The sequence below is a fragment of the Alosa pseudoharengus genome, unplaced genomic scaffold (assembly GCF_046254945.1).
Source record: "Alosa pseudoharengus isolate Yale_2024_CS ecotype anadromous, Long Island Sound unplaced genomic scaffold, YU_APseudo_1.1 YU_APseudo_1.1_scf_3, whole genome shotgun sequence".
Lineage (NCBI taxonomy): Eukaryota > Metazoa > Chordata > Actinopteri > Clupeiformes > Clupeidae > Alosa > Alosa pseudoharengus.
In genome coordinates, this window is record NW_027468718.1 from 19,398,388 (window position 1) to 19,420,307 (window position 21,920).

A 21,920-nucleotide genomic window follows, 5' to 3' on the forward strand; every position below is an offset into this window, starting at 1 on the left:
TGTAATCGGCTGAGAACTGTAGCCTATTCAGATAGTACAATCTATTAACAAATCTGCACAAAATCCTTTTAGGTTAGGCTTTATTCATGTAGCCTTTATTATAGCCCACGACTGCAAACTGATGGGTAAATAATTAGAACTACTATCTATATAGGTACATATCACATTATCAGTATCAATACGCCAGAGGTATGGATTGAAATATTTGACAGTATTGTTTTATTACTCAAGCTAAATTCATTACGCATTCAAGTGTATAAGAACGTCTTTTTGTTAACCAACACTGTGTCTTCGCCTAATTAATAAAGTGTGTGTTTCCATAATGTAATGTTGATAATATAACGGGATGAGGTGATTACCAAGATTAGACTTAAGAAACAGGCATTCAAGTGTCCGGTCTTCTTTTACGAGCAGATGCTTGTTAGCAATCTCTGCCTCCCCTCCCACACATAATAGGCCTACTCTCTCCCTCTTCCTCTCACTCTCTCTCTCTCTCTCTGTAGAGAGAGAGAGAGAGAGAGAAATTTGCTTTTTGCCGAGCGCAAAATGCAATTACCCAAAAAGTTAATGACAATTACACGCTATCACATTTCAAAATTAATTAGGCAACCTCATCTCGAACCGCTCCACCTTAACGAGCTCTCTCGCTCACTCACCCCTTCTCTGGTGCGATTATTTAGCTGCTGTTAATATGTCACAGCCAATTAAACAGCTACACACTCGGGTCTTTCCTGACCAAACCAACTGGCTTCTCAGATCAGAAGTTCATAGGTCTCAGTAACGACACAGTGGGTCCAAATTGGCTGCGAGGTGGAGAGTAAAACTGTAGATAATTGAGTAAATAAGCAAAGCCTAAATATCAGCTTATGTAAATGGTGTGTGCTATGGAGAGACTAGCTAGGATGGAGATTTGTAGTGTGGTAATTATGGGATGAGTGAGAGTGGCATGACAGACGTGCTTTCCACTAGAAGACTGGTTGATGGGTAGGCCTAATGGACTTCAGCAGGAACCTGGTAGATTGACCACACTATATGAATCAGAAAAGCCATTGTATATATGGATGTATACCCCCCCCCATACACTCACATGTTGACAAATTAGACGCTTCACAAAATGGTCATCACATTTTGCACTCAGCACTTGTTTCTGTTCAGTGGTAACACTAACCATATCTATCTTTTTAAAAAATAAGTCACACTATCCTACCTGAAAGTAAAACTTCAATTTAACTTGTGTGTATTATTTTATTCTGGTTACCCCAGGCAACAACACCCTGCCCACAGGGGTAACAACAGGGCTCTGGAGAACAGAGGAACACCCCTGCCACTGCCGCCAGCACGTCCCCTCCCTCACTCTGCATCCCACAGATTGGCTTGTTTACGGTTTGAATATTTATGATGTTGGTCGGTGTGCCAGTGCGATTGTGTGTGTGCGTGTGTGTGGGAGTGTGTGTATACACGGGCTCAGGGGAGATGTCGGTCTTACACTTACAACTTACACCGCTGCTAAATCTCCCAGATCTAGTGCACAGATGCAGTCTCTTTTGAGTCTGGCGTGTTGCGCCGTGTTGGCCAAAGGGATTATGCTTAAGGGATTGGAGGGATGCATCAAAGGTGGGGTAAATACAGACAGAGAGGGAATGAAAGACAGACTAAGAGAGAGAGAGCGAGAGAGAGAGCGAGAGAGAAGGAAAAGGGAGAGCAGGAGGGAATAATAAACAAATAAAAAGAAGTGCATCTGTAGCTTCATGGGACAAAGGCTAGAGCTTAGCTTTTTAAATATGCCTGAATAGGGGAAGAAAGAGCACGAGGGAGAGTTTGTGTGTGTTGGACAGGGTGATATAGAAACAGACAGAGCGTGAGGGTTTGTGGCAAGCTCCTCTGAGACTTTTTTCTCCAGAGATCTGTGTTTATATTTGGCTTCATCTGTTCATCTTCTAGCCAGCACACACTCGGGTCACTGGAATATTTACGCAAAAGGCCACAGATTTGTAAAATCGCACATCTGCCAAGAAATCAACTAACCATTTAGAACCTGGACAAGGAACTCTCAGATCAAGTAATTCACTAATTAAATAAGATCCAGTACTCCATTACTGTCATACAAACAAACTAACATGTAAAAAAGTGGAAAATGTAATTATTCTGAGACCAAAAAAGATTGTGTGAAGGGAAATATTAGTACTAGCACCATCAGCACTACATGTACTTATCAGCAAAATCTAATGACATTTATGTTTGACAATGTGTGATTCATATCTGATTATGTTTGACAGGTTTATGTATGTTTGTTTTGCCATAAATTGTGCCATTAGTTCCATATACCTAGATGAGGCACATGCAGGATTGATTAAACATTGCTGCTGATGTGCTTTTCCCCACCCTGATTTTTAATTCCACAATTAAGATTACCAGAGTCACCAGTACTTATGTAACACATCATGTACAAATTGCACACATGACTGTTTGCAAACTAGAAAGATGAGTGCATCCAGGTGTGTGTTTTCTTTTTTCTGTGGATCACAGAAGTGAGAGCTTCCATCCACGATGACTTCTGTAAATCTGAGTGAATAATCCAGATCCCACACCACTTAAAATAGGTTTGGGTAAAGCAGACAAATAATACTGAAAAAGATCTTGTTTGATAATTTATTGTCAGCGACGTGATATTCATTCTGTACATGTGTAAGTGAAAAAGTTAAAAAGGGTGTGTGTGTGTGTGTGTGCATCAGTCTTCAGGGTAAGGGGTAGTGTGAAGGTCCATGAAGCACAGAAGATGGACTCTGATCAGATGGTCCAATGTGTTGACGAATAGACACCGGGAGACCGAGCCAGATGGGAGAAGAGACTTGGAAAAGAGAGAGAATGCGAAAGAAAGAGAAAGAGAGAGGGAATAAGCGAGTGTAAAGGGTCTCCATTGAGTGTTTTGAGCGAGTGAAGAAAAGAGAGATAATCCTGTAAAGCGAGCGAACTCTTGGATATTCATGACTGGCCGAGCGGGGCAGTCGTCTGAAAGGGGACATGGACAGGACAGGATTTAACATCAAAGTGCACCCGGGGATCCAGGGACCACAGGGGCCAGGGGTGTGTGTGTGTGTGTGTGTGTGTGTGTGTGTGCGTGCGTGTGTGTGGCTGCTTGGACACTATTCAGTGGGTTATCCTCCATCACCCTTGAACACTCACACAAGGGAACTGATCTGATGAGTCCTTATACTTCGCCCCACCCCCCCCTTTTCCCGACAATAACATCAACAACTTTCTCTCTCATTCTCACTGATTATTTGAAATGTTAAACAATTTTTTTTTGATGTATGAAATTGTTGATCAAGTATTATATTTTCAAAAAGAAAACCTCATATAGGGATTTGAGGCTTGTCATAGCACATAAGATTTGAACCAAATCTGGTTTGGTTCTTAACGGGAGCATTTACTGCCTGAAATATTCGATTTTGTTTACCACGCTCGGAGTTATAGTGTTGGCCTGATGAGTCGCCTATTTACGCTGTTTCAATGGCACATGAACGGCTAGACCTAGAATTCTCGTCATGAAATTAAAATTCCACTGGAGCTCCAAGCGATGTGTACACGCAGACTTACAACAGTGTTTACAGCTCTTCGAGTCACGGTAAAATGTCATTTTTGGTACATAGCTAATTTAGATACACTTATGGTGTGGATGCTTGCGTTTCTTTAGGAATCCGCCATCTTGGTTTGTATAGAAATGGATATTAAGTGACACATACACGCAAGATGGCAGAAATATGGGACCGACGTTAATAGGGGGAGTTCCGATATATCTATAGATAAATGTGAATGGGCATCTTTCCGGGAGGTCTTGGAAAACTACTCTTCCTTGCTGAATCTGGTGACAGAGCTTGTTCTACAGGATTAGCATAGTATACCACCACTGATTTACTGATTTTTTTTGTGTGTGTGTTCTGGTATTTCACTCAGCGATGGCGATCATTTGGACCATTTGGTCAAATCTCTGTCTCTCTCTTTCTCATTTTTCCCTGCCAGTTCTACACATGTGTGATGGTGTTGGGATGAGAGGTTGCTGTCAGGTGCTGATGAATGTCCTCTTTCTCTCTCTTGCGCTCTCTCTGTCTCTTGTCTGTGGTAGCGCGGGGCTGTTCCACTCCTCTGTTCTCTCGTTTATCTTCACTTGTTTCTGTCGGCCTGACAAGCTCCTGAGAATCAATTCTGCATCAGGATGAGCTGGAGTTAATGCTGAGGACCCCCGAGAACAAGACGCACAAACAGACCTCCCTGGGATGGCACAACACAGAGACGCACACACACACACACACACACAGACACAGACAAACACAGACACACACACACACACACACACACCACAGTCATAAAGTATATACATAGACATGTATACTGACATAGACACATACATAGCTTTTACATTTTACATAGCTAGACCATAACTTAGCAGATATGATGTAATGTCTTTAATTTAACTTAAAAAGATAGTAACAGGAAGCAAGGTAATGAGCTCTGTCATTTCAAAGCAGGCTAAACTTTTATCCTCCATTTCCTTTTTTTTCATGGAGCTCGCCTATCATCTCAGCAGTGGGCGTTGCGTGTTATTGTGATTTTTGTCTGAAATTCCCTCTGTCAGTGTCTCTGCTCTGCAATCCTTTTCTCAGTTTTGCCTGAACCGACTCTATTCTCCTCTATGTTCAGGGTGGGTCCCCCTCATCCATCATATCCCATGAGCCTTCACTCTCTGCCAGCCCTCGCTGCCCCTTTACATGGGGGACGGGGTGAACCTGAACCCCCGGGGTTCACACCTCTGGCCCGGGCCCCCCGAAAAGGCGCTGAGTCCCATAAAACACCCTCTCCCTGGCCTTGGCTTTAAACGCTAAAACACACAATAAAAAACACACACAGATCCAGCACAGCCTCGCCTCATGAAAGGAGGGCCAAGGGGCACACAATGACGGAGTCTCTCCTCTCTTCTCCTCTCGCGCGGCAGCCATGAATGGGACTGTATTGGGACGCACAGTGGAAGAAGGACACAGGCCTTGTATTTTAACTAACGCTTTTGGGAAGATGTTAATGAAGACCAGTAAATACATCACTGTCAGCCACGCAACCTCCCCCCCTCAACCTCAGGCGTGAGTAGGGATGGAGAGACGGATAGGGCAGAACAGTAAAGGGCAGGGTGGAGAAGTCATTTGGATTTTGATTTAAATTTAATTAAATTATAAATTAAAGTTCTCAAAATATCATATCTAACATGTTTTCATGTTTTGTGAAATTGCTAAATATACCTTTGTATCCATTCCCTGAAAGAACTCTGCAGCGACTTTTGTGTCAGTTATTTCAATATAATTCACTCTTTACAGTGTATTTTCACTGCAGTGAGGGGTGTCATGAATAAGACTCAATGAATTTCCATGATAACTAAAGCTGGCTTTTTCACACTGCTCTGTTGTGTGTGATTGAGGGTCAGGTGGAAACAGGAGCACATGCCTGTGAGCACTTAGTGTCAGATGAACACAGAGCCCTCACAGCAGGCTTCCTACAGCAGACAACCAGCGCCAATCACTAAACAGCCGTGACTAATCAAGTGTGTGTGCAAGTGTCTGCGTGTGTGAGTAATGTTTGTGTGTGTATGTGTATCTGTGTGTGTGTGTGTGTAATCTCTGTAAGTATATGATGTGGTTGATCGTTTGAGTTTGAAATCAAATTAATCAAGTGAATATTGCCCATCATTCAAAACTGGCCCTTAGAAAGCATGTGTGTCTGTGTGTGTGTGTGCGTATTTATGTGCGCATGTATGTAGGCCTATCTGGGATTCCTGACAAAAGACCTGCAGGGGTCACCCCTTTTGCCTCTGTCACTCCCCCAAACCATCTGATCAGGCCGCTGCGCGCCGTCTCCCAGGCCAACCTTTCCCAAGGCATGCTGGGATATTACAATGGCCGTCCGTCAGCCGATTGGTTCCGCCCTATTAACAGCTTGTAATCTTCTCATCTCTGTGGCCGTGGGCCCACACTGACGCTACGACTGCTAACAGGACAGACTGACAGAGCGGACACAAGCGAACAAGACCAATCATCAACCCCCCCCAACCCCACCCCGACTCATTCTCTTTCTCCGCCTCTTTGACACATTCTGTCCATTTTGGATGAATCGCCTGGCCGGCATTGACTGTATTGTTTTCACTCTTTGCACCTGTCTTGCCACAGGGTGAGGCTGGGTGAATATAGCCGTTGGCATCTGTTAATTTCTCATTATTTTTCTGTTATGCACATCTTGAGCAGAGGCTGATCGGGCCTCTTTGGGTCTGGCTAGGTTGTTTGTTTGGTGCTGCTGTTGTCGGCCAGTCTTGCCTCAAGGTGTTTTGTGCCTCGCGAGCAGTTGGTTGGGGCAGTGTGCACATTACTTGGGAGACATAAGAAATACGGACGGTCTGGTTATGAATATTGAAAATGGACGTTCCAACTCCTCGCCACTAACTCTTCGCTGTGACCTTCCACATCAGAAGAAAGACTTTCTGTAAAGAGACACGTAAACAGACTGTGTTGTTTGTTTATTTATCTTGTGTTTTAGTGCTTGAAACGGAGCAGCTGAAACTCTCTCAGCTACATTGTACATGTCATTTAGAGGAAACAAAACAGACTTCTCATTAAACAAACACAGTGAGCCAGGGTGGCCAAAATATATTTAAACAGGTTTTTACTATTCTGTTGTGGACTGCTTGTGTCAGCCTTATGGCCTATGTCACCAGAAACCCATTCACTTTCGACACCCCCTTAAATTTACCAATGCCTAAGGCACAGTCACAAGAGGCACAAATAGCTAAGCATAAAATACAAATGTCTTGATTTAAATGAATAGTGTAATAGAAGTGAATTTTAAAAAAATCCTTTAGTCTAATAGTACCCAGTAGTCAATTGAAGGTGGCTGGCAGGTGAAGCAGGAAAAGATAAACTGTCAATGCCCTCCATCTCTATCTTCCTGGCAGGTAATCTCGGTTGCATGATGTCATTAGTAGCTCCTATATCCAACAACAGGGGTTCCCCAGAATTCCCTTTGATGTCATGGATCACAAATCGGAACTGGCAGCCAACACACAAGACAGCAAAGGCAGGAAGTCAGGACACTCAGGGACGGATCATGGCTTGTGCCAAGTGTGCACGTGAACAGGGGCCCTGAGCCAATGGGGGCCCTCGGATTTAAAAAAAAAAATTTGCCATGAATTTAGGATAGATTATGCCCGGTGCTTCTGTCTGTTAATTTTGCGGCACAACTGAATGGTGTTATGGAAACGCGGACCAAAAGAAAAATAAACTAAATGTTTTCCTGATCAATAAATACTTCTTATTCATAAAATATAGAGGCATAACATTAGGTGGAAGTGGTAGGCTGAGTGCTCATTCAATGTGTATGTGTGTTTACGAAAGTTAAACTGACAAACTGAACCATTCGTGGGTAGGTGAATGAAGTGGATTCCTGCTCATGAAAACAGCATAGCGATTGGATAGCCTAATAAATCGTGACTTCTTGTAGGCCTAACAGTAGCTTATATCGTAACCAATAGCCTATGGCGATGCCGATGACAGATTTAAAATAGGCCTACATTTATTTCACTTGTCTCACTGGAGTGAGCGCATAATGTGGGCTGTTGCGCAAAGAAATTAATTAGGGAGATGATCTGCATCTCCATTTACCAAACGCTATAACATCTCCACTGTTAACGTGAAATATGTCTCCATGCAAGGTAGTGTCAAGCAGCAGTAAAGTGAAAACCTTATCATGCAGGTAGCCAATGTTCACGTCACCTGAGTCAGACAGAAAATGGGCCCTGCTTGCTCTGTTAAAGTTTGTATGCCCCTTCCAAACTGCGTTAAAAGGGTGGATTTAACAGACAGAATTTCGAAATTTTTCCGGGGGAGACACCCCCGAACCCCCCGTAATATCATCAGCACCACCTCTCACAAAATACTATTAATGTCCCTGCTACCGGTCCGTCAGAAATATGACAACTGTTGTCCGGTTCGTTTAATGAAAAAGGTTGGGAACCCCTGCTGTAGACTGCTGTACAGCCTAATAATAAAACAGCTGCTGGAATTCATTTCTGTGTGGGCCTGAGTTATAATATATGACATAATGTACTACATTTTCATTGTGTGAAATTGTGCACCAGCCTGCACAGCGACAGCAAAGAGAGATGCGCTGGCTGCACGCACATGTCGCGGTCAGGGGGACGGGGGGCCTTTTTTGATATTGTGAACAGGGGGCAATATCTGTTTAATCCGTCCCTGAGGACACTGCATGGTCGAGGTGGATGGTTTGTTTGTTTGTTCATTCATTCGTTCATTTGTGTCCTCAATCGACTGCGGTTGTGTCTATCTGGCCCAATGCGGTGTCGGTCGACCTGCTGTTCTCCAGGTAAGATCTCCACCACCTCCACCTATGGTGTGTCAAATGTCCCCTTTCTCCCCTACAAAAAAAGGTGTTGGGAGTAGGGCTACACAATTTGGGGACAATATCTAATTACGATTTTTCTGACAGATATTGCGATATGCGATATGATTGCAATATGATTTTTGAATGTCAATGAATTGATTCAGTTAAATTTTCTAAATGTGTCTTTAATTTGTGCCACCCCTGATTGGTGAGCATGCCTGGTGCACAAGAAGCACAGCACCCCCAACCGACTGTGAAGCTCACCAATGAGAATTTTTGTGCCTCTCACACATTACGCATACCCACCAACCAGAAGTGGCGTAGTCAAGGAGCCGCTCAGCCGCTACCATTCCCACAACCACCCATGGAGTGTCACACTTCCTCTTTCTCCTAGGCAGTTTGTGGGGCCCCATTCTTCACCCAGTCTCTCAGTTGGCCAAAGTCAGGGTCTTGCCGCTGTTGGTGAGCCCAGCTTCCTTCCACCTCCTGTTGGATTCTACTTCCCACCTCCAGCAGACATATACTGTGTCAACCTGCTTGCCATGGCAACCTGGACATTCTGGTTAATCCTCCCTGGCCAATATCTTATGGTGTTGTTATAACTGGCCAACTTGGATAACCAACACTGCTCAACAGCCTTGAGCCATGCTAAATGTAGGTGAACTAGAGGATTATTATTGTCTCAGTTATTATTTTCACCTAATGAACGCCTCAATATGGCACCCCAGTTCATTTATACAGGCTATATGCTAGAATTGGGGTATTCACCAGGGCAATCTTCAAGTGGTGGAAAGCCTGTTCACATTCCACACTCTATACCACTGGGGTGTTTTCACTACATTATTACCCTCCTACAAGAGTTGGTTTAGTGGTGCCATGATCTTTGCAAAATCCTGGCCAAATTGGCGGTATTATCTGATAAATGTGACGGTCGGGATTATTACCGCCGCCTTTTAGGGGTTACACAGTACTTAGTCTGAAGAGGACTGAGTGGGACAGGATCTAGGTCCCCCACACTCAATACCTATGGCCTCAATGTTCAGGTGAGTGAGCAAGTTGTTTACTGTTTAGCAGCTTGGGCTGATGGCAACTTCTTAGACAGGGTAAAGAGATCACCATTTCAGCGATGTGTGGAACGTTTTTGGATTTCCATCAGAAAACGGAAAAATAACAATTAGCCTAACGGTGTTGTAATCTGCAGAATATGTAGCAGCGAGCAGCCTGAGTGCACATCTGATAACGCTACACCCTGACAAGCTAGGTAAACAGTCCGAGGACGAGGAACCGCGCAGCTAAAGCAGGCAAGAATTAGGGCAAAAGCCTCCCTCCTCTAGGCTATGTCCGGTGCTTTTGTCACTTCTCTAATAGGCATAATGGTTCATGGAATTGCGGGCCAATAGAAAAAAAGAAAGCAAACTTTTCTCCAATCAGAAAATACTTGCTAATTTGGTGTCATAAAACATAGAGGCATTCAATGAAGTGGTAGTGGTATGGGCGTTCATTGTTAATTCAGTGTGTGTGCGTGTTTATGCAAAAGAAATTGAAACCACTCAAGTTGCACAGATATTGTTAGTAGACTGAGCTTTTGTTCAATATAACAAGTTGTAGCGCCTCTCTAGCGTGTTGGGCTATAGTGAGAGGTGGATATCTTGAATTCTTGAACTATACTATCAATCAAATAAGTGGGGTTTCACTAATAAACTCATCAGTGTTTAACTTGTGTGTGTGTGTGTGTGTAATGGCTAACTTAATATATGAAATACTCTTTCCCTTTAAATCACTTTTAAGCATTAATGTGTAGGCCTACACTTTAACATAAAATGTTTTCAAATCATAAATGCATTCACATTCACAATGAAAACATAAGGGCCCAAGAAAATAAAAAAGCCGGCAATAACCTAGCCTAATTGGAAATACCCTTCAAATGTTCAAATGATGCAGGCCTGAATGCAGCTCGGGTGCGTTGTAGCCTTAACCCTTAAAGGAGTACCGTCACACCGGTGTGATGGGAATGTTGAGAAATGAACGTTCTAAAGAATATCTGGGTTCATGAATTCAACATAGAATTTTAGAACCTTCAATTGTTGCGGAACTTAGAATGTTCAAAAACCTACACCTTTAAAGTGGAAATGAAGCAGTCAAATAAAACAGATGTCTATAGCACTAGTTAAATATTTAAATATACCTTAAATACAAATTAAGTCAGAAATATGACCCGTTATTCAGAATAAAGCACAAACAAGTTGCATTAATTTCAGCTGTGTGCCTCCATCTTTGTTTTCAGAAAATGATGACATCACAAGAATGGTTGGTACAACATTCTATGCTGTTTACATAGCGGCTGTCATAGGCTCAGTTAGCTTACTGCCTCAACAAAATGGATATGGACGAATGGGATAGACCCACCAATGAGGACAGGCATCCAATTGCCTATGCTTTTGAGCCAGTAAGAGCAGTGGGAGTTTTAGTGCCCCCAGAGCCTGACTATGGAGGAGAAATAGATGATCGAGAGAGAGAGAGAGGTGTATCTGAGCGCACAGAAAACAATCGGTGGTGCTTATGTGGGGGTTGTATCCCTATGTTCACTGACATGGCACACATGGAGAGTGTCTGCTGCCAGGAAATGAACCTGGGACATCTCATCCAAAATAACAGATATATAACGTCCAATCCTACGTGCCAAATGCTGTCATTAAAGCGAGACGTTGAAGGTTGCAATGCGGTCGCTGAGGGACATCCGAGCCGAAACACTGGAACGCCCAATAAACAGCAGTTAACCAACTAACACACTCTTGATAGGTTGTGCAGAGGGGGTAGGCTAGGGGACTACACTGATCGCCTGAGACTACACTGATTTTTACACCCATACTCAGTTGTTCTGCAACGTATTATCATGGTAGAAGCTTCGATACAGTACTAGCATAGCATAACATAACAAGCACATACTGTAACTAGCATAGCATTAACCCTAAAATCTTGCTACAAGCGACACATCTGTGCATTTATTTACTTAAAGCGAACAGCAGGTTATTTTATGTTAGCTTACATAAACAAATACAACTCAGATGCCTTACAGTCCATAAACAACGTCTACCCACAAAAACCATGCCTGTCACAATCACAGAACTAAGCTGCTGCAGAGTAGCCTACACAAGTCAGACGTACTGTAGGCTAGCGTACCCACAACAGGTTCTCACCAGGTTCGGAAGTCTCTGCAAATAGTTTCCACTACTACTTGAGTGAAACAAATGCAATCATTGATACTAATCAATCACAAAAAGAAACCTCTTACTCACACATGAGAAGTTCGCTCCCCCGAGTTTATTCACCAATTCATCAACGATGCAACTGCATTTTCAGGTCGCGGTAATCCACAAGTTGTGCGAGAACATCCAAACACATTATTGTGACTGAAGTTAGATCGATCTAATTAAGTACTGTCTCTGATAGGCCTACAGGCTACATTACAGCGGCACTTGTTCTTGTACAAACACAAAAACAAACATCAACAGAATTTGCGTTGGCATATTGAAATAAAGTAACGTCCGCTAATGGATAAAACATCCACGAACAAACGCTAACCATTCTGATGACGTAGCGCCTGCATTTTTAAAACATGGCCGCGCCCTAGTGGCGAAAGTCGTTATTGACATGTCATTTTCCAGTGAAACCACTTGAATTTCAGGTTTAATGAAAATCCATGTATCTTCAAAAATGAAAAAGCAGCCAAAAAATGGTCACAGTTCTCACTGCTTCATTTCCACTTTAAGGGTTAAACAAAATGGCAGCTTCACCACACAGGCAAAAACAAAACAAATATGGTGGGCAATTCCACGGAAAATTGACTTTTTGTCACATCCATAACGCCAGTGAAATGCCAGTGAAATGCATTTGTATGATGTGAATGATAACATTAATTTTTTGTGCATTTTTTCTCATGTAATTCTTCAGCCAAAAATAGCAAATGCTCAAATTTCATGTAATCATTCACATCATACCATACAATCACATTTTATTGGCGTTATGGATGTTACAAAAAACATAATTTTCCATGGAATTGCCCTGGTAGGCTACCTTTACTCAATGGGAATGTAGCCTCACGCGTGCAGGATCAAAGGCAACAGCAGCAGGAGATATGACGAGAAGATTCACAACAAAGAGGAGACGGTTGAAGAGAAGATTCATGCAGCTGACGACCTCGCAAAGTCCACCACTCGGCAACGCTATCCGGCTCCGTTGAGGAAGTTGTTCTTCTCGCAGTTTCACACAGGCTTAACTAGTCAAGGTCACTGGTTGCTAGCTTGTTAGCAAAGTCCATGCAAAGCACTAGCCACAAAGTCAGCAGCTAACTTAAACTTCTTTCTGTCTTTGTGTGCTGAGTAGTCCACTCTCAAACAGACATAAACTATCACCATTAACGCTTTGTATAGGAGTCCTGGTTGAACACTTTTACTAAACTGGTGCATTACATAAACATTTCTCTTTCAGCAAACACGCTTCTGGACTCTTACTCTTTTGTGCTCTTTCCCAACTCCCATTTCACGTTGACTTCACCAGAGCCCGTCTACGGAGAGCTTCCCCACTCTCTAATCTCTTAATCCCATACAAACCAAATTTGGCTGCAGTTCACCAGAGTTCACCTAGATGGAGATCGCGGGCGAGTCCAAAATACATGGGGTCCTATGGAGCTACATGGCTAAATTTATTGTTTTCACCTATTTAACAACTGAAACCCTCAGATTTAATTTTATTTTTTCGCAAAATGGATATGGATTATCAATCAAAAGTGAAATAATCCGGGAGTCATATGTCCTTTTGTTTTCTTACAGGTTGGGTCGTTGTTGCCCATAACACACTAGCATTGATGTTATGCTATGCTATGATCATGCTAATGAATGACGTCATTGACACGTTTGAAAGGCTTTTTAGAACAATTAAGTGACTTTAAAAAATATAATACTCAACCAAGTGTATTGTCTTTGCCTCCCCTTTCGAATACAATATTCAAATTACTTGAAAAAAAAAAAAATTATATCTCAAGAAAAGTGGATTTTGAGGGGTACAGCTCCATAGACCTCCATTCATTCTGGACTCGCCCGCGAGCGCCCCTAGATGCAGTACCACACCGGAAGAGTTCCAAGAGTGAAGGTTCTCCCCTTATTAGACATTCTCTGACTTCACATTTCTCTCCCGCACCCTCACTTCCTTGTCCTTTGAACTTGAATGTGATTGGCTCATTCACAAAACTTTCAGAAATAAAATAAATTCACAAAACATTTGTGTAACTCTTTCTTCCTATTCTTACAGGCATTTTTAAAGCATTTTCACATATTATTAAACAACAAATATTTAACATTTTAAATGCTATTCTCAGTAAACATGAACATTACCCAATATGCATTTCTCTTATTGAGCAAACTCATAACTAGATTGCTGGTCAATGAATCTTAACCTTTTAACCTTACATTCTATTTATTAAACTATGAAATTATGTATTCAAATTTGTATGTACATTTCCAACAGGGTTAGAAAGTCAACCACCCGTTTATAGTGGCATTGGCAATGCATAAGCCCGTTTATACAGTGTATAGAGATGCATCGTAAATATTAATAATAGGCCAAATTTGAGCATTAAATATTCTAATATAATTCGATTATTAAAAATAATAATGAATGAAATTCGAATTGGGTTATAAAAAAGAAGATTGACAGCCCTAGTAAGTAGCTCAATAAACTAGAGTAAATTAAATGGAAAATTACAGCTGTTATTCCCTCTAATGTTTACTCAAGAATAAACACAGAGCTTAAGGAAAATTATTCAAATACAAAATGGTTAACATCCCCTTGGGTCAGGAATTTCAATATGGCATGGTTTCAATCATACAGTCACTAGTAAGAAATCCAATGAATGACAAATCAATACATGCACCTGTTTTAACTCTCCATCAAACCTTGGATGCTTGAATTGACACTTAATGAGCCATACCCTTTAAATGTAACGTTATCATTAAGCCTGGGGAAACAATCTCCCCCTTATGACGACTGAAATGGCTCCCTTTAACCAGGCCAGGAAACTTAACAGAAAATATAGCTTACCTCAAAACAGGCATTCCATAGAATTGCAACAAACAAACAAATTCCAGTACACTTAAGTAGACTAAATCACTCCTTACTTTCACAATAAACAGTTAGTCAGCATCTGCTCTATCAGTCTGAATGAGCAGACGGTTTCACTCCAGTGTGTGTGTTTGTGTGTGTGTGTGTGTTAGTGTACCAGCGCCGTTGCTGTACAGTTCAGTTCAGTTCAGTGGGTGCTGTTAGTGCTTGCGTGTGTGTGCACGGAATGCACAGCATTATAATGTCCCTTCCAGTGCGAGAGTGTATGTGTGGGCGTACAATGCAGTTAGTTTGTTCAGTTCACAGACAGTTCGGTTTGGCTGCGCATGTTGCCTATGTGTGTTTGTGGATAACAGTGTGTTGAAATGTGGTGCAGTGATTACCCACACAGATATTAGAAAGCTAGATACCGCATTGTCCGTCGAGTTCTATTAGGTGGCATCGTAAACACCACCGCCATATTGCTGGGTCAAACACCTTACTGTCTATGGGCAACACTTGCCGACAATCAGAGACACCTGTCTGATTTCCAGTCAGAGTCACATGCTCCTTCATTGGCCTCCAGTGATTGTTGCCCCCACCAAGATGGCGTCGCTATTAACGTACATTCTGGAGCTCAATGTGGTATCTAGTTTTCTAATATCTATGATTACCCATACAACAGCAGAGATCACACGTCAAGGATGTCTGATGGCTGGCAGGGTAAACTTCCAAAGAAACTCGTTGCACTCACGCCTAGTAAGCGCACGTTTTTCTTCTGAGCAGGGCAGCGAGCAGCAACAATGAATAGCTCCTTTTTCCTCGCAGTTCATATACGGAGTGGGGGAGGGGCGAGCATAACTTTTAGCTGTCACTTTACACCTCATGTTATTGACGTTCAGGCTTGCTCACCCAAAACAAAATCCTCGAAAAAGTTAAGGTATTACTCTTAGCGACCTAGATGATCTAAATAACAGCACTAGACTCACACTTGAATGCTCTTCCAGCTGTCTTCATCTGTGTAGCCTATCTGTGCATCACCATGTAGCCCCAGCTAATAGCAAAAGTTAAGTTTAGTTTAATGCAGCACGACTTCGGTGCTTGCACTATCAAACAAAATGAAAACACAAACGTGTTACTGATTTCAACCGTGTCACTTTATATGACCACTCGATAATATTTTCGCATGAAAACTGTTATATTTTAGCACAGCAGTGGAGCTCAAACACTGTTACCGCTCCATCCATGCTGCTTGTACCAACTCTCTCTCTCCTTTCACTTCACTCACACTTCATGTCAGCCTTAAAGCCGCAGCACATATTTGTACATGCTACATAAAGCTGCAACTTACAGTATTAAAGGAGGCTGCAACTAACAGATTGTAATGGGTTCTTCCCACTGCTCCACTATTGTTGTCCTCGCTGGGTCTGTTGCTACCCCCTCCTGGCTAACCACGTGGCTAAGGTAGGTTATCTGAAGCTGGAAAAAACGGGCTTTCTAAGGTTGCAATTTCATCCCCATCACCAGCAGGTGTTAAAATGCATCCTGTAAGTCCCACAGATGGCTGTGAAAGTCTTGGGAGTGGACAGTTACATTTTCATAGTAAATAAGCGAAGAGTCATCGACCCCCCCCCAACCAAACACTTGCATTAGCTGCTGAAAAGTAGAAGGGGCATTCCATAACCCAATTGGCATTTTTTGTTAAACTCATGCAACTCCATAGGGGTCATAAATACGGTCTTCTCTTTTGGGTTGATTTAGACTGGCTATCTGTAGTCTATTAGGCCACTTAATAACATTAGAGGCAAAGTACAAAAGAAGGGTAAACATTACATTATTCACAGATTGGGAAGGTTGTGCCGGATGCTGCCAAAGTTGTGAAAGTCCTCAGATTGGTTGCAAGACATGATTTTTATTTATTGAACAGGCAGGCAAGTTGCTAAATCCAGCAGTTGTAATATAACCTAACAACATATGCTCATAGGTAGTAAACTATTTGGGGAGCTTGCCTGGAAGGAGTAGTGAGATGGATTTCTGTTCCACATCATTAAATTAAACTGAGAACGGTAACCTACTAAAGAGCAGTTGTTAATATCTGACCAACTAATGCAGAGTAGTTGTGCACATAGGCTATGACAGATTTAGCCTAATAGTCTAGCACAGCCATCACCAAATGGCGGACCGCGGTCCGAGTCCGGACCGTGACGTGATCCTATCCGGACCCAGACCATAATAGCCTAATTTAAATTTTCACGTAAGATTTCAAAGCTGCGCTAAATGTTTCGTTGGTTAGGATAACAGCATTTACTTCAGTAACCATCATTTCACTTGCTGCTACTCAGCCAGTGAAATCGGTGAATTCTGATAAAGTCGAGTCAGTGAGTAAAGTAGCCTACTATCTATGGAGAAGAGACTGATAGCCTGAAACGAGTGAGGAGAGGAGACGGGACAAGAAACAATCAGATGGATATCTAAGTTAACGATAAGTAAGTTATTTTCAAATCATCGATAGGGTAGGCTAGGCCCATTCAACAGTGAACTGAGACCACAGAATATTTTACGATTTAAGAAGGCAATATGATTGATCCACCACAATCTAGTTAAGCCTACATGCATTCACTCCCCAACAATGTGATATTCCTGGGTTTCCAGGATTTCGGGTCAACATAAAAAACACTAAAAAAACAATAATATAAAAAATAAATAAACTTGCTGATTAATGGGTTCAAGGAACCAGCTGTGGAATATCCATCCTTGTCTCAGCTCAAATTTTATTTTAAGTTCATGTTAAGATCTTAAAAAAATAGCCAAGGCTACGCAGTTTTTCTCCCCAATTAGGCTACTCTTATCTTATTTCTCCTCATTTCGAATGTTGCCTTTTAGGCTACTTATTTCTTTTCACATTAAACATTAGGCCTAGGCCTACAATCTTCTATTTCTTGAATTTCCCCTTGGGGATCAATAAAGTATCTATCTATCTATCTATCTATCTATCTATCTATCTATATATCTACAACTAGGCTCCATCCATCCATCCTAATATTATACATACATACATATACATAGCCTAAACACGCACGTTAAACATTATGATGCTCCGGACCTTTGCTTGAGGAAATTTTCCGTAACTGGACCTCGCTGAAGATTAATTGAATACCCCTGGTCTAGCAGGAACAGGGACCTGGATGATGTGAAAGTGAAAGAAAGACATTAGACAGCCAAACAAAAGTCAAGGTTGCTTTTTCACATGGTACAAAGAAGCTAAATTAGTGCTCTAAATGTGTGTGTGTGAGAGAGAGAGAGAGAGAGAGATAGAGAGAGAGAGAGGGCACGCATGTAAACTTTGCTTTTGACAGGGAACTGCATTGAAACTGCTGTAGAGATACCTTTTAGAACACGCTAACACTTTACTGTTTCTGGTAGCTAGCCTACTGTAGATCCAGATGGAAACATAACTTCTGCTACTCTTCTACACTTTGTACCATGCAAGAAAACATTTCACATTCCCCACGGAGTTAACTGACCACATGCACCAGTAACCCGGTAGTCGTGTGTCCCTGCAGTGTGTCCCTGGCCTCACATGCTGTCCTCCGATGCTGTGGGGCTGAATAGAAGCCCTGACCCACTGCCCTCTGGGATGGAAGGATGCCTCTTCTGTTCAGCTGCCTTCTACACCCATGACGGCTGCTGAGCTTTGTGCCCACTTGGCGTCAATGTCTTCCTGTCCTCCTCCTCTTTCTCATCACTCACACACACACAAACACACACATACACACGGGCACACACACACATACACACTCACTCATACAGGCACACAGGAAACCGGCTTTGATATGAAAGGGGTGATTTAGAACTCCAGGTGCAGTTCCAGGGACCCTGTCCTGGCGAGCCAGCCTGGCCCAGATGGAGTGCACTCAGCCTCCCACAAAGGCAGCCCTCTTCCCCCCACGTGGATCCACCGGTGGCCCCGCACTGCTCCGGGCCCATCAAAAGCCTGGCGGAGGCTGGGGCTCGCGCTGCTGTCCAGGGGAGGCGGATGCGCACGCCGCTGTAAAAACGCCTCTCCATTGAGCCTGCGAAAGCTGGAGGGAGGAAAAGAGAGGGGATGGAGGGAGGGAGGGAGGGTTGTTTTTCGGGTGGACACCAGGTTCTTTCTTCCTTTTCTTTTTCATCACCCCCCCCCCCTCTCTGTCCATGTCTCTCTTTCTCTCTCTCTCTCTTTCTCAGGGTCTTTCTCTCTCTCTCTCCCCCCTCTGCCTCTCTGTGTCCGTGCAGGTGTCCCTTTTTGCCCCCACTTTTTTTTTACCCTCTCTCACATCTTTCTTCCTCTCTTTCTGGCTTTTCACAGACATGAAAACACACACTCACAAACACGAGCACAAACACACAGTTGAAAAATGCTAATCCATCACTTGTGAGCTTTATCAGCGCAAGGCTAGGGTAGGATGGGGCACAACACACACACAGACACATACACAGAGGCACACACACATGGGCAGGCACACACAATACACATAGACACACATTATCTGTGTGTGGTAATTATTTAACTTTCTATAGAAATCAGATTTTTTTGTGTGGCCTACTGTAGAAAGTATTAAACTGAATCTTAAACTTAAACTGTAATTTAAATATAAAAATGATCGTGGAAAAACATTAGTGGAACCTTGTGCAGGTGCCTGATGCTTTAATACGTGTAGGTATGAGTTTGTGTCTGTGCACTTGTGTGTGCGTGTGTGTGTGTGTGTGTGTGTGTGTGTTCATTCAGACTGTCTAATACAGACCGGAAGGTGGCACAAGGAAAATCCCCCTGCTCCCACCGGCGAGAACCAAATGCACACACAGGCCGACTCTTCTCCTCCACCTCCTGCTCTTCTCAGGAACAACATGCTGTCTGTTTGTGTGTGAGTGTGTCCCTATCCTCTCCTCCCCTAGCCGGCTTCCTGTCTCACGTTCAGGCTGCCGTGTATAAAGAAGGCTGGTGTGAAAGGAGAGTTAAAGAGAAGGAGGGATGGAGAGAAAGAACAGAGAGTGAAAAATCATTTCCACCCTTCCTCCCCCAGTGCCTCCCTTTTTGGTGAATGTGTATCTGTGTGCATGCTTGTGTGTGTGTTTGTGTGGTGGGGTGTTGCTGTCTGCATGTGTGTGTGGTGGGGTGATGGTGTGTGTTTCCATGAATGGGACATCTGAGGCTTTGTGTAGTGGTGGCGCCTCACCTGTGCTAAAAGTCAATCCTTCCTTTCACTCTGTTCCTGGAGCCCAGCCCGGGCCACTCAACTCCACTCCTTGTGTGTGTGTGTGTGTGTGTGTGGGGGGGGGGGGGTTGGCTAGGTGGTGGTGGGGATCAGGCAAAAAGAGCAATGATCACAATCACACAACATGCACAAACAACAACAAACACAGAAACACCTCTCAGCACCTCCTCAGCCATTCACGCTCAGCCAAAGCCCCACTCAATGGCAGCCAGTCTTCTTCGCCACTACTGTCTTTCTGTTCACTCCTTCATTACCTAATTGAGTTTATACTGGGGGAAGAGGAGAGGGGAGCAGGGGGGGGGGGGGGGTTGCAATTAAAGATGCATCGGAACAGAGGGCCTTATTAAGGTGAAATAAGCACTCATTTACATCAGTCCGAAAGACTTAGCATGCCAGATTAGTGCACGGCACAAATGAAAGAGATTGCTTCAGGCAGGTGGATCTGGAACACTGCCGAGGAACACATCCCTTACAGACACAGATGTGATGAAATTCACAGCATACAAAACATCACAGGAAATGACAGAGAGGGGGGTCTACGGATGGTTGGCTTCACAATGTGTCTAAGTATGTGTGTGTGCGTGAGCAAGCTTGGGTAATTAAGAGGAAGGAGGAGTCAGACTTGAGCTAATTATCAAATGTGTGTGTTTGTGCGTGTGGGAGGAAGGGTATTTGTGTGTACATGGCAGAAGGGCAAAAGAGAGGGCGTCGTTTAACTCACTTCCCTCGCTCCTCTTCACTCATTCTCTCCATCTAGTGAGAGGCAGAAAGTTCCACAACCTGACTGCTCTGGTGTGAGGGCAACTGCCTCTTTGGAATTGACTCTTAGGGACAGAATGCGGTTGGCTTTACTTTGATTTATTATTTGTTTGTTTTTTTTGTTTGCTTGTTTTTTTTCTTCTTTGATGCTCCTGCTGGAAAGTTCTCCAGGGTACCAGAACTCACAAAGGGGTTCAGTCCATGTTCACAGCTGTTCTCTCTTCTGCCTGAGAGAAGGAGAGCCCCTACAGCCAGATTACTCAGAGGAACATCCGTGGAAGGACAATCTTCAGTTGGTTGTAAGAGCTTGGGGACCACATTGGCTGCATTTTCTCATGTCTGACTAAGACACGCACACACACACAAACAAACCTGCGTGTGATAAGAGAGGCCAGCATGAGTGTGGTGCCCGTCTCCGGCAGAAGAGAACGAGAGCTGCAGCCCCTGCCTGTGCCCAGGTCAATGAGGGCTCTGGGGGCAGGAGGAGGAGGAGGAGGTGGTGGAGGAGGCCCGGGGCTGGGGCTCAGCATGCAGGGTCCCCGTGGGATGGGGAAAGCCCTGCGCGAGCTGAGCACCGAGGAGCAGCATGAGCTGCGTCGGAAGATCAACAGCCGTGAGAGGAAGCGCATGCAGGACCTCAACGTGGCCATGGACGCTCTCCGAGAGGTGATGGTGCCGTACTCTTCGTCATCATCGTCATCCTCGGCCCCTGGGCAGCACCATCAGCAGCCGTACCTGGCCGGTTCCCCGGGTCCCCATGGGGGGCCCCAGGCGGGCCGCCGGCTCTCCAAGATCTCCACGCTGGTGCTGGCGCGCAACTACATCCTGCTGCTGGCCTCCTCGCTGCAGGAGATGCGCCGGCTGCTGGGGGAGCTGAGCCTGGGTGCAGGCGGCGGCGGCATGGGTGTGCCGCGGGTGCTCCTCACGGCCGGCGGCTGGCCTCTCCTCACCAGCGCCCCCACCGGTCAGCTCCTGCTCGGGCCAGAGGCGCTCCTGGCTCCTGGCGCCGCTTCCGCCACCTCCTCCAAGTGCCCCCTCTTGCCGCCGGCTCCGCTGCCCCAGGAGGAGGTGACATTGTGGGGCTCGAGCGGCGGGGCAGTGGCCGGCTTGGCTGGTGGTCCTCTCTGCCCCTGTGGCGTGTGCAGGGTACCCAGGATGGTGCACGCCGCGCCGGGGCCACGGTTTCCAAAGTGACCCTGCACTCCACCATGACCCTGGTGTCTCTGCTATGTGCCAATCTGACGGGACACTTTCTTTGCCACCAGCTGAACTGAAGGTACATTGAACACCTGAGGTGCATCGCATGCCACATCATCATAACTCCATTTGACATTACACACCATGTGAGTTGGTGCTGCTAACTTAAATGTTTTGTCT

At 44.2% G+C, this 21,920-nt stretch overlaps 1 protein-coding gene across 1 annotated transcript; it reads left to right on the forward strand.

The window, feature by feature from the left end:
* The first annotated feature begins 20,939 nt into the window (after window positions 1-20,939).
* olig1 (oligodendrocyte transcription factor 1) lies at window positions 20,940-21,737 on the forward strand. Its single transcript, XM_076262778.1, has one exon. It carries the CDS (start codon window positions 20,940-20,942, stop codon window positions 21,735-21,737), a length of 798 nt encoding a protein of 265 aa, XP_076118893.1.
* The last annotated feature ends 183 nt before the right edge of the window (window positions 21,738-21,920 follow it).